This window comes from Nerophis ophidion, linkage group LG05 (genome assembly GCF_033978795.1).
Source record: "Nerophis ophidion isolate RoL-2023_Sa linkage group LG05, RoL_Noph_v1.0, whole genome shotgun sequence".
NCBI lineage: Eukaryota > Metazoa > Chordata > Actinopteri > Syngnathiformes > Syngnathidae > Nerophis > Nerophis ophidion.
In genome coordinates, this window is record NC_084615.1 from 80,273,529 (window position 1) to 80,287,030 (window position 13,502).

General features: G+C 40.7%; 1 protein-coding gene across 1 annotated transcript in view; it reads right to left on the reverse strand.

Annotated features, from left to right (window-relative positions):
• Positions 1–1,198: 1,198 nt before the first annotated feature.
• The window catches only part of csf1ra (colony stimulating factor 1 receptor, a), a 71,117-nt gene continuing 58,813 nt past the window's right edge, over positions 1,199–13,502 (reverse strand). The window contains exons 21-22 of the mRNA XM_061902134.1: positions 7,870–7,972; positions 1,199–6,034 (exon numbers count right to left, since the gene is read on the reverse strand). Of these exons, the coding sequence (XP_061758118.1) occupies positions 5,879–6,034; positions 7,870–7,972 (259 nt within the window). The 3' untranslated portion in view covers positions 1,199–5,878. The remainder of the gene's footprint in view (positions 6,035–7,869; positions 7,973–13,502) is intronic.

Sequence of the window (13,502 nt, forward strand, 5' to 3'; positions counted from 1 at the left end):
AAGGTCGACGCACATCTGCCTCACTTGTATGCTGTGTTCCTTTGTCTTTCCCATGTTTAAGAGTGGATAAGAGAAATGGCCTCGGTGTCACGTCATATTTATACCCCAGGGAAACAGGAAGTGATGAATTACTAATTAAATGTTCCTACGTACTCTGGTAAACTTTGTAAACTACTGTAGAAATGACTGAAATGCTTCAATTATATTTATTTCCTGGGAATTGTTAAGGGTGCCAATAATTGTGGAACAGGTGATTTAATGAAAAATAATTATTTTTTAGTCAGGGATTTTTTTATTTTCTTACAATTCATTTGAGTTGAAGGTTGCATTTTCCTACAATTTTCAGTGTGACAGTATTCTTCTGCAATAAACACTGAATTTATTTTAAGGCTTTTAACACATCTCAACCAGGGGTGCCAATAATTATGGAGGGCACTGTATGTATCTGTATTTATGTATGTATGTATATATATATATACATACATACATATATATATATGTACATACATACAAACATATATATGTGTACTTATATATGTATGTATATATGCATATATGTATCTGTATTTATTTATGTATGTATATATATATATATATACATACATACATACATACATATATATATATATATATATATATGTACATACATACAAACATATATATATATATCCACAGAGGTAGAAACCCTATAAGGAAAAATCATGTCTTAGTCATATTTAATCATGTATACTCTTTCATTTAATTTTAAGTATTTATTGATTTTGATTTGCATATCTATTTTTCTAAATAGACATTTTAAAATGTTAATCTCTATTGGGGGGGGGGGGGGGGGTTGCATATCAGACTAACAAGAATTAAGGCCGAGACAAGCGAACCTTTAGCGAAAATCAAAATAAGTCAAACTGTGTTTTCTGAGAGTTGATCATCACCAGCTCGTCATTTTATTTTCCTTTTTCCTTCCTTCCGCCCGCACCTCGCTGTCAAATACATTTATTTCTCCATCACAGTTCTAAAACAGCAGACTTTTGGAATGAAAATATTACCACCAAGCTAAGAATGCTGCTTACAAAGGCAGGTGAACACAAAACACAAGCGACTATTGTGAGGCCGAGTGTGTGTGTGGAAACCCGACAGACAAAAGAGCACATTGAGTGTTATTAAAGAGGAAGTGAGGAGATGCAAACACACACCAGCGCTCTTCTCCAATTGTAAAGTACAGCTTTTATTCCACTCTCACATGATCCCACTTCTACAAGAATGAGGCAAAAACACTACAACCTCTAACTCCAAAATAATAATAATAATAATATCCAGTTGGCAGTGTAGGCTGAAATGTACAACAACAACAAAAACATTCACATTGTCAAGCAAAACAATACTTTTATATCTTTCTGTCGCTTCCTGGCTTTTTCCAAACTTGGGAACCAAAGTGGGTCACCAGGGGCGGAAAAAAGTGTTTATGATTTTTAAAGCAGGCGCAGTATTGGAATATTGTGGGTTGTGTTGACTTGAGGACATGTGGGTCGGGAGGAAGAACGCTGCCATTGGACCCTGAATACGGTCGTCTTATATTCAGGTTTTACAGATCAATACTTCTGATCTTCCAAATCACCAAATTGATTAGATCTAATAACCATATTGACCCAAATATAAGACGGGACTCTCCCCAGGAAATAGTCTGTTGTCTTATATTTGGGGTCTGGAGATGTACAATACAGGCCAAAAGTTTGGACACACCTTCTCATTTCAATGTGTTTTCATGACTATTCACATTGTAGATTGTCACTAAAGGCATTAAAACTACATAGTAGTTTAAAATGTGGAGTTAGGTACTTAAAAAAAAGGTGAAATAACTGAAAACATGTTTTGTATTCTACTTTCTTCAAAATAGCCACCCTTTGCTCTTGCACACTTTTGGCATTCTCTCCATGAGCTTCAAGCACACCTGTGAAGTGAAAAGCATTTCAGGTGACTACCTCTTGAAGCTCATGGAGAGAATGCCAAGAGTGTGCAAGAGCAAAGGGTGGCTATTTTGAAGAAAGTAGAATATAGTTATTGCACCTTTTTGTGTTAAGTTCATAACTCCACATGTGTTCATTCATAGTTGTGATGCCTTCAGGGACAATCTACAATGTGAATTGTCATGAAAATAAAGAAAACGCATTGAATGAGAAGGTGTCCAAACTTTTGGCCAATACTGTATATACATGCAAACCAAACAGGTGTCAGAGCTTTTCTTCCTGTCACTCACAAACCTCAGAAAGTGGAGAAGGAAAAGGTCGCCCAAGTTTGCAAACGGAGAAGGCGATATGAATATCAAAATATCACAAAGGAAATAAGATTTTTTTAAAAACATAAATGCAACAACATACAAAAAATGAAATACGATTTCAAAAATATTATGTCTTTTTTTTTTTGTCTTGAAAAATATTTTTCTAAAAACGAAATGAGAAAAAGACAAGTTGTCTTAAAGCGATTTGCTAATACAAACCAGCGATGGGACAGAGACTTGTCGATCAGAGCTTTTCTTACTGTCACACACCAGTGAAAAGGAAAGTGTTGTGATGCTAATGCTATGCTAAGGTATTCATGGAAACAGAATATGAAAAGTGAAATGTGATTTAAAAAATATTGACTTCTTTTTGTCTTGAACATTATTTTCCAAAAACGCATCTGGAAAAAAACGTGTTGCCTGGCAAACCAGCCGGTGCGCCGAACGACTCAGAGCTTTTCTTCCGGTCACTCACACACACACAAATGAAATGTTTTGATTGGAGGACAGCAGTGATGAATGAAGCGAGACATCAAGCGAATAAATCTGTTGGAAAATGACTCCTTTAAAAAAAAAAGAACATTTTGAAAGTGGAAAAGAGAAGTCGTCTTACATGCGGCTGAAAAGCGGCGTCCCTCACAGTGGACGTTTGAGGACGCCGCTTCTCAGGAGCATCGTGCAAGACCACGGCTGCACTGCAGGACAAGTCTCATGTTTACCAGCTGACTGCAAGGCAAATGTGGTCCTCAGTAGACACCACTGTAGACTCTATGTGGCCCCAGTGGGGCCCCTTGTGTGGCCCTTGTGTGGCCCCTTGTGTGGCCCCTTGTGTGGCCCCTTGTGTGGCCCCAGTGTGGCCCCTTGTGTGGCCCTTATGTTGCCCCAGTGTGGCCCCAGTGTGGACCCCTTGTGTGGCCCTTATGTTGTCCCAGTGTGGCCCCTTGTGTGGCCCCTTGTGTGGCCCCAGTGGGGCCCCTTGTGTGGCCCCTATTTGGCTTCAAGGTCACATGCGTGCACAGTTTGACAAAGTGAAAACAAAGGAAGTTGACTGTAGTCTAAATGAACAAGGAAGTTGTTACTACTACTACAAAATAAAATAAAATACATCGCCACTCCTTAAAAGTGTTCTTCTTACATGAGAAGAAATGAAAGTAATAATAAAGTAAGAGTCTTCTTCTTCCATGAGAAGAAAAGAAAGTAATAAAGTAAGAATGGATGTTCATGTTTGGGAGACTTCCAATCATTTCATGGCTGACATGGACGTCGGCGTGGATCCATGTCAGCTTTGTTTTTTTAACTCACTTAGTATAAACAACTTGCGTAAAATGTAAGTAAACACACCACATCCGTCACTTCCAGTCCTGCGACAAACGCTATCAGAATATCCATCTATTTTTTACTGCTTGTCCCTTTATTGTAATATATGTTACATAATAGACTATAAGTACACACAGCCACACACATATACATATATATATATATATATATATACACACACATATGTATGTATGTAGACGTATATACATGTATTACATAATAGTCTATGTATGTGTACTTATAGTCTAGTATGTTACATGTGTGTATACGTATGTACACAATTACATATATTACATAATAGCCTATATGTTTATATACATGTATACGTATGTGTCCTTACTGGCTATTATGTAATATATGTGTACATATAAATGTACACACACACATGTATATGTGTATATTAGATATATATATATATATATATATATATATATATATATTACATAATAGCGTATAGGTACACTTACATATACACATATAGGCTATATATGTATGTGCATATATATTTGTATATATATATACATATACACACATATATATCTATATATATATGTATATATGTAGGTGTGGGGAAAAATCCCAAAACTACTTTCTCACACCTACATATTGCACTCTACCACGGTATCGAGCACTATTCTCTGGATAATCCAATCAAGATATATATGTATATATATACATATATACACACATATATATATATATATATTTATATTACATAATAGCCTATAAATACACGTGCGTAGATGTATGTATGTATTTACCATGAATTGATTATCGTGGATCCCGACTTAAAACAAGTTAAAAAACTTATTGGGGTGTTACCATTTAGTGCTCAATTGTACGGAATATGTACTGTACTGTGCAATCTACTAATAAAAGTTTCAATCAATCAATATATATATATATATATGTACACATGTATACATACATTACATAATAGCCTATGAGTACACATATATATACATGTATATACACGTATAGGCTATATATACATATATACGTATATATATACACATACATACTTATACACACACATATATATATATATATATACATAAATATGCATACACATACATACACACATACACACAAATATATATATATGTATATGTGTGTGTTTGTATATATGTGTATATATATATGTGTATATATATTCCACATATATTACATGATAGCCTAAAAGTTGCACACTACAGACTTGTGATGTTGCTGAAAATCCGCCAGCCCAAAAACCGACTTTGCTCACCCAAAGCTGACATTGTGATGAAGTATTTACTTCTGCTGACATTGTGATGAAGTATTTACTTCTGCTGGCGGGTCACCTTTTTTTCCCCTGTCGCTCACGAGTGACGTAGCTCGCCAAAGCTGACGAAAACGTCGCATTCAGGTGGCATTATCGTTTTGACTGCATTTGAAAAGATCCGACAAGGTCCGAACGTGAAGTCAAAAGATGAGATTTGAAACACTTTGGAGTGTTTAGACTGGCAAGAAAAAGAAAGAAAACAAATCCAATGTGTGTCACTTGAGGGCCAAATAATGTGTTGTGCTGTGCAAACAGGAGCTAATATGTGTTATTCCATTCTGATCTACAGTGGGGAGGCATTCATATTCATATTCATATTCATATGGCCTCATTCCTGGGGGGATCTCACGCGAGAGGAAGAGGGTGGATCATTTTGCAATGCAGTCTATTGAAAATGATGGAAAGCGTGACTCTCCATAGCACAAACACACAATTTAAGATATTCAACACACGGGAGGCTAACGTTCACAATGTGACCCCCCCAAAAAAAAAGTTCGCCACGTTTCCTGGCAAATGAGGCCATAATGAGCCCCTCCTCGCTGAGTCTGATGGTGTTTGTCCCCGCCCAGTTCACACGTCCACCATCGCTCCCGACCTGTTGATAACTGATTAGACTTGAGCGGGATCACATGTCTCCACGGCAACAGTAATGACTTCAGCAAAACAACGTTGTCATTCTTTGCCGCCGTCATAATCCATTGGACACGCTTTAACTGCGGGGGGAGGTGGGGGAGAGTGTGGGAGAGGGCTACAGTGCCCGTTCAATTCCTGCCATGGGAGGGGATAAAAACAACATCCTGCAGTGAAGAAGATGACTGGAGGTTTTTCCGGGTAGATCCTGCACAGACGGAGCTGCAAAAGAGTCCATGAGGGGTGATAATGGGGGAGCCTCTTTCCTGCGGTCACTGCGTCTGTGGGCGTGGCTTCTTCTGCACGTAGGAACACCTGATGCCACTGAGGCGTGTCCATCAACAGATAAGGGGGCTTCAACAAAACTGGTAGTTGTTGGTCTTCATCAAAGGTTGTTCCAGCTCCTCACTCAGCTCACAAGACCTCTCAAAGGGGTCCTCGCAGCACTCGGTGGCGTCACGATCCTCGACCTCTGTCACCTGCAGCTGCTGATCCACGTTCTGGTACATCATCTACAGACACACACTTTCTTTGAGTCCGTGCTCGGTGGAAATCTGACAGGATTGGAGCGTCCGTCAAATAAATAAAGATCTTAAAGGCCTACTGAAAGCCACTACTAGCCACCACACAGTCCGATAGTTTATATATCAATGATGAAATATTAACATTGCAACACATGACAATACGGCCTTTTTAGTTTACTAAATTGCATTTTTACATTTCTTGTGGAGTTTCTTGTGGCGTGACGTCACCGACTGTAGAGCAGTGGTCCCCAACCTTTTTGTATCCGCGGACTGGTCAACGCTTAATAATTAGTCCTGCGGCCCGGGGGTGTAGGGAAGAAGGGGGTTGGGGAGAATCCTTTTTTTTTTTTTTTCTTTGTCATGAAAAAGGGAGGAAACTCATCTTGGCCGCTTGTACCGAACGCCTCCCTAGGGAGGTGTTTAGGGCACGTCCAACTGGTAGGAGGCCACGGGGAAGACCCAGGACACGTTGGGAAGACTATGTCTCCCGGCTGGCCTGGGAACGCCTCGGGATCCCCCGGGAAGAGCTAGACCAAGTGGCTGGGGAGAGGGAAGTCTGGGTTTCCCTGCTTAGGCTGTTGCCCCCGCGACCCGACCTCGGATAAGCGGAAGATGATGGATGGATGGAAAAGGGACGTTTTTGTCATGAAAAGGGGAGGTTTTTGTGGTTGGTGCACTAATTGTAAGTGTATATCGTGTTTTTTATATTGATTTAATTAAAAAAAAATATATATTATTATTTTTATTTTTTCGTAAATAAAAATGAATAAAAAATTATTCTGCAGCCCGGTACCAATCGGGCCACGGCCCGGTGGTTGGGGACCACTGCTGTAGAGGACATATTAGCCAGCACCATTTGCGGCTAAATGTTGTCTCTTTTAATCGCATAATTACACAGTATTCTGGACATCTGTGTTGCTGAATCTTTTGCAATTTGTTCAATTAAAAATGGAGAAGTCAAAGTAGAAAGATGGAGTTGGGAAGCTTTAGCCTTTAGCCACACAAACACTTGTTTAAAATTCCCGGAGGTGAAGCTTTACTATGGATCAGAGCGGTCAAGCGAACATGGTTCCAGACCACTTGTCAACCGGCAGTTTTCGGTGAGAAAATTGTGGTAAAAAGTCGCCTCTTACCAGAAATCAGCTGAGCTTGCGCCGTCCATACAGCTGCCGTGACTTCCCTCAGAGACTCTGGTGTCAACACACCCGTGGACACACCCCTCCGACTATCAGGTACTATTTAATGTCACTAAAACACTAGCAACACAATAGCAAGATAAGGGATTTCCCAGAATTATCCTAGTAAATGTGTCTAAAAACATCTGCATCCGTCCCTATGCAATCACATTTTTTTTTGTACTTAATTTTATTTTTTCTAGTCCTTCGCTGTCAATATCCTCATCCACGAATCTTTCATTCTCGCTCAAATTAATGGGGAAATTGTCGTTTTCTCGGTCCGAATATTTCTTGCTGCTGGAGGCTCCCATTATAAACAATGTGAGGATGTGAGGAGCCCTCACTTTTGTGATGTCATCGTCTGCTACTTCCGGTACAGGCAAGGCTTCTTTATCAGCACCAGAAGTTGTGAACTTTATCATCGATGTTCTCTACTAAATCCTTTCAGCAAAAATATGGTTATATTATGAAATGATGAAGTATGACACATAGAATGGAGCTGCTATCCCCGTTTAAATAAGAACATCTCATTTCAGTAGGCCTTTAACAAGAAGGCAAATGACTTGGACTGGTGTGACAGCAGCTGATGACATCTGCAACATGTCGTCTGAGGAGTCACATGGTCTCATAGGAGCAGGTTAGCCTCACCTGTTCTTGCTGCCCGAGCTGGCGTTGTATCATCTGGCTGACCCTGCTGAAAGTGGGCCGCTCCGTGGGTTCCAGATGCCAGCACATCTTCATGATGGCATATCTGCCATGGAAGGGTCACATTTTTATTACTTCTACCTGACAGAGATGTACCGCTACATATGAAAGTGCTGCGTCTTAAACTTCTTTCACTAAGTACTACGGGTGTCCAAAAAAACATACGTATGGAGAAACATACCATGCATATGTATGCACAGATATACACATACATACATACATGTATACCTACATATATACATACATGTATACCTACATATATACATACGTGTATACCTACATATATACATACATGTATACATATATACCTACATATACATACATACATATACACATTTACATACATATATATATACATATACATACATACAGGTATACCTACATATATACATACATGTATACCTACATATATACATACATGTATACCTACATATATACCTACATATACATACATATATACCTACATTTACATATATATACATACATACATACATATATACACACATACATGTATGTGTATATAAATATACATATGTTTGTATATACATATAAATGTGTATATACAGTGGGGCAAAACAGTATTTAGTCAGCCAGCGATTGTGCAAATTCTCCCACTTCAAATGATGACAGAGGTCTGTCATTTTCATCATAGGTACACTTCAACTGGGAGAGACAGAATGTGGGAAATAATCCAGGAATTCACATTGTAGGAATTTTAAAGAATTTATTTGTAAATGATGGTGGAAAATAAGTATTTGGTCAACCATTCAAAGCTCTCACTGATGGAAGGAGGTTTTGGCTCCAAATCTCAGGATACATGGCCCCATTCATTCTTTCCTTAACACGGATCAATCGTCCTGTCCCCTTAGCAGAAAAACAGCCCCAAAGCATGATGTTTCCACCCCCATGCTTCACAGTAGGTATGGTGTTCTTGGGATGCAACTCAGTATTCTTCTTCCTCCAAACACCACCAGTTGAGTTTATACAAAAGAGTTCTATTTTGGTTTCATCTGACCACATGACATTCTCCCAATCCTCTGCTGTATCATCCATGTATCCATTTTGGTATCAACTCAACTGCTGGTGTTTGTCATGAAAAAGGGAGGAAACTCATTTTGGCCGCTTTGGAAAAGTTGGGCCCCCGAGGTGAAAAAGGTTAAGAACCCCTGATTGACGAGACACACCTCTCAATGTCACATAAATACTTGAAGATATGTGAGAAAGTTGAAAAGTTTGTACCGAGTTTGATTAACCGGCCATCAGTCTACTTTGTCAGTCCAGTCGGGTGCTGTCGTCCTTAAAGCCGTCTGGTCCAATTCCCCTAAGTCGCAGTGCGTCCAATCATTGTGTCCGTGTTGCCATACTACCTACACTGTCTACACACCATTCAGCAAGTAGAAAATAAGGAGGACAAGGAAGTGTGTTTGTGTTTCCACAAGAGAGACTTGTTCTCTGCGCCAGTCTGTTTTCTGCAGGCCGTGAAATAGCAGTTCCACGGCCCGGCAGCACGGCGGTCATGTGGCTAACAGGCAGAACTGAGGTCTGACTCACAGAGGCCTAACAGATGATCGGGTCCTGACTCACATCCAGTCTGCGCCCTTTTCACGCCGCAATTATTCCAGGGGTAGTGTGACAGCCGCGACCAATCACTGACACTCACTAGTCTCTTTTCTGTCCTGAATGCTGGAGCTCCAAGTTGTTCATGACAAACACTCAAGTTGTTCATGACAAACACTCACACTAATTACAGGTGTGGCTCGTCAGACTCCTGACAAGACAATCTACTTACGATTCCTGAGGAGACCATTCAGAATCGATTCTCGATCCAAACGATTCTCGCAATGCATTATGTTGTACGAACCCCGTTTCCATATGAGTTGGGAAATGGTGTTAGATGTAAATATAAACAGAATACAATGATTTGCAAATCCTTTTCAACCCATATTCAGTTGAATATGCTACAAAGACAACATATTTCATGTTCAAACTCATAAACATTTTTTTGCAAATAATCATTAACTTTAGAATTTGATGCTAGCAACACGTGACAAAGAAGTTGGGAAAGGTGGCAAAAAATACTGAGAAGGTTGAGGAATGCTCATCAAACACTTATTTGGAACATCCCACAGGTGTGCAGGCTAATTGGGAACAGGTGGGTGCCATGATTGGCTATAAAAACAGCTTCCCAAAAAATGCTCAGTCTTCCACAAGAAAGGATGGGGCGAGGTACACCCCTTTGTCCACAACTGTGTGAGCAAATAGTCAAACAGTTTAAGAACAACCTTTCTCAAAGTGACATTGCAAGAAATTTAGGGATTTCAACATCTACGCTCCATAATATCATCAAAAGGTTCAGAGAATCTGGAGAAATCACTCCATGTAAGCGGCATGGCCGGAAACCAACATTGAATGACCGTGACCTTCCATCCCTCAGACGGCACTGTATCAAAAACCAACATCAATCTCTAAAGGATATCACCACATGGGCTCAGGAACACTTCAGAAAACCACTGTCACTAAACACAGTTCGTCGCTACATCTGTAAGTGCAAGTTAAAGCTTTACTACGCAAAGCGAAAGCCATTTATCAACAACATCCAGAAACGCCGCCGGCTTCTCTGGGCCCGAGATCATCTAAGATGGACTGATGCAAAGTGGAAAAGTGTTTTGTGTTCTGACGAGTCCACATTTTAAATAGTTTTTGGAAATATTCGACATTGTGTCATCCGGACCAAAGGGAAAGTGAACCATCCAGACTGTTATCGATGCAAAGTGGAAAAGCCAGCATGTGTGATGGTATGGGGGTGTATTAGTGCCCAAGGCATGGGTAACTTACACATCTGTGAAGACACCATTAATGCTGAAAGGTACATACAGGTTTTGGAACAACGTATGTTGCCATCTAAGCGCCGTCTTTTTCATGGACGCCCCTGCTTATTTCAGCAAGACAATCCCAAGCCACATTCAGCACGTGTTACAACAGCGTGACTTCGTAAAAAAAGAGTGCGGGTACTTTCCAGGCCCGCCTGCAGTCCAGACCTGTCTCCCGTCGAAAATGTGTGGCGCATTATGAAGCGTAAAATAGGACAGCGGAGACCCCGGACTGTTGAAGGACTGAAGCTCTACATAAAACAAGAATGGGAAAGAATTCCACTTTCAAAGCTTCAACAATTAGTTTCCTCAGTTCCCAAACGTTTATTGAGTGTTGTTAAAAGAAAAGGTGATGTAACACAGTGGTGAACATGCCCTTTCCCAACTACTTTGGCACGTGTTGCAGCCATGAAATTTTAAGTTAATTATTATTTGCAAAAAAATATAAAGTTTATGAGTTTGAACATCAAATATGTTGTCTTTGTAGCATATTCAACTGAATATGGCTTGAAAAGGATTTGCAAATCATTGTATTCTGTTTATATTTACATCTAACACTTTTTCCCAACTCATGGAAAAGGGGTTTGTACTTTTTAATTTTCGTTTAAGCATTTTCACAATGACACGTCCAAAATAATAATCAAAAATCGGTTTGATATCATTCCAGTTGCCTCTTTTTGTAACTCTTTTTAAATTCAAAGACATTCTTACATCTTTTTAAGTATTTGTTTAAAGAATTCTATGTTTTCACAGCAGAAACAGACAAGCACATTTGTTTCTAATTTGTTCCCACTCTTTAAAGTCATTTACAGTCTTCTGTGATTCTCATCTTCGGACGTGAACACAAATAACTTTTGTAAGTCTATCGGAAGAACTTTTTTTCTAGCTTTGAACATCACTAATAAAGTATGCAATTATACGATGTCTTTTAGTTTTAATAATCCTGACCTCATGAAGAGTGTTGTGTGGTCTCTTTATCCCACAATAAAAATCAATACAAATTTCTATTTTCTGTGAAAGAAATAAAGGCATTATGTTGCTGGGATATGTATTTCCCCATATTTCTGCACACTAATTGAAATAAGTTAGAATAATTGAGCAATATAACATTGTCATTGTTTTATACGATGAACAGTTTTTAACCTTGTTCAAAATAAATAAGCTTTTAGATACTTTGTTTTTCACATGCATTATATGAACTTTCCATGTCAACTTTTCAGCTACGATGAACCCAAGGAATCTGATTTCAGACACCTTCCTAAATAAAAATGTTTGTATTTTTTTTAATCCATCCATCCATTTTCTACCGCTTGTCCTTTTGGGGTCGCAGGGGGTGCTGGAGCCTATCTCATTTTTAAATCATCTTTTTTAAAATTATGAATGGATTTATTATCGAGATGAATAAGTATCCATCCATCCATCTTCCTCCGCTTATCCGGGGTCGGGTCGCGGGGGCAGCAACCTAAGCAGGGAAACCCAGACTTTCCTCTCCCCAGCCACTTGGTCCAGCTCTTCCCGGGGGATCCCGAGGCATTCCCAGGCCAGCCAGGAGACATAGTCTTCCCAACGTGTCCTGGGTCTTCCCCGTGGCCTCCTACCAGTCAGACGTGCCCTAAACACCTCCCTAGGGAGGCGTTCGGGTGGCATCCTGACCAGATGCCCGAACCACCTCATCTGGCTCCTCTCCATGTGGAGGAGCAGCGGCTTTACTTTGAGTTCCTCCCGGATGGCAGAGCTTCTCACCCTATCTCTAAGGGAGAGATCCAAACTCATTTGGGCCGCTTGTACCCGTGATCTTGTCCTTTCGGTCACAACCCAAAGCTCATGACCATAGGTGAGGATGGGAACGTAGATCGACCGGTAAATTGAGAGCTTTGCCTTCCGGCTCAGCTCCTTCTTCACCACAACGGATCGGTACTGTGTCCGCATTACTGAAGACGCCGCACCGATCCGCCTGTCGATTTCACCATCCACTCTTCCCCCACTCGTGAACAAGACTCCTAGGTACTTGAACTCCTCCACTTGGGGCAGGGTCTCCTCACCAACCCGGAGATGGCATTCCACCCTTTTCCGGGTGAGAACCATGGACTCGGACTTGGAGGTGCTTATTCCCATTCCAGTCGCTTCACACTCGGCTGCGCACCGATCCAGTGAGAGCTGAAGATCCTGGCCAGATGAAGCCATCAGGACCACATCATCTGCAAAAAGCAGAGACCTAATCCTGCGGCCACCAAACTGGAACCCCTCAACGCCTTGACTGCGCCTAGAAATTCTGTCCATAAAAGTTATGAACAGAATGGGTGACAAAGGACAGCCTTGGCGGAGTCCAACCCTCACTGGAAATGTGTTCGACTTACTGCCGGCAATGTGGACCAAGGTCTGACACTGATCATACAGGGAACAGACCGCCACAATAAGACAGTCCGGTACCCCATACTCTCTGAGCACTCCCCACAGGACTTCCCGAGGGACACGGTCGAATGCCTTCTCTAAGTCCACAAAGCACATGTAGACTGGTTGGGCAAACTCCCATGCACCCTCAAGAACCTTGCCAAGAGTATAGAGCTGGTCCACAGTTCCACGACCAGGACGAAAACCACACTGTTCCTCCTGGATCCGAGGTTCGACTATCCGACGTAGCCTCCTCTCCAGTACACCTGAATAAACCTTACCGGGAAGGCTGAGGAGTGTGATCCCACGATAGTT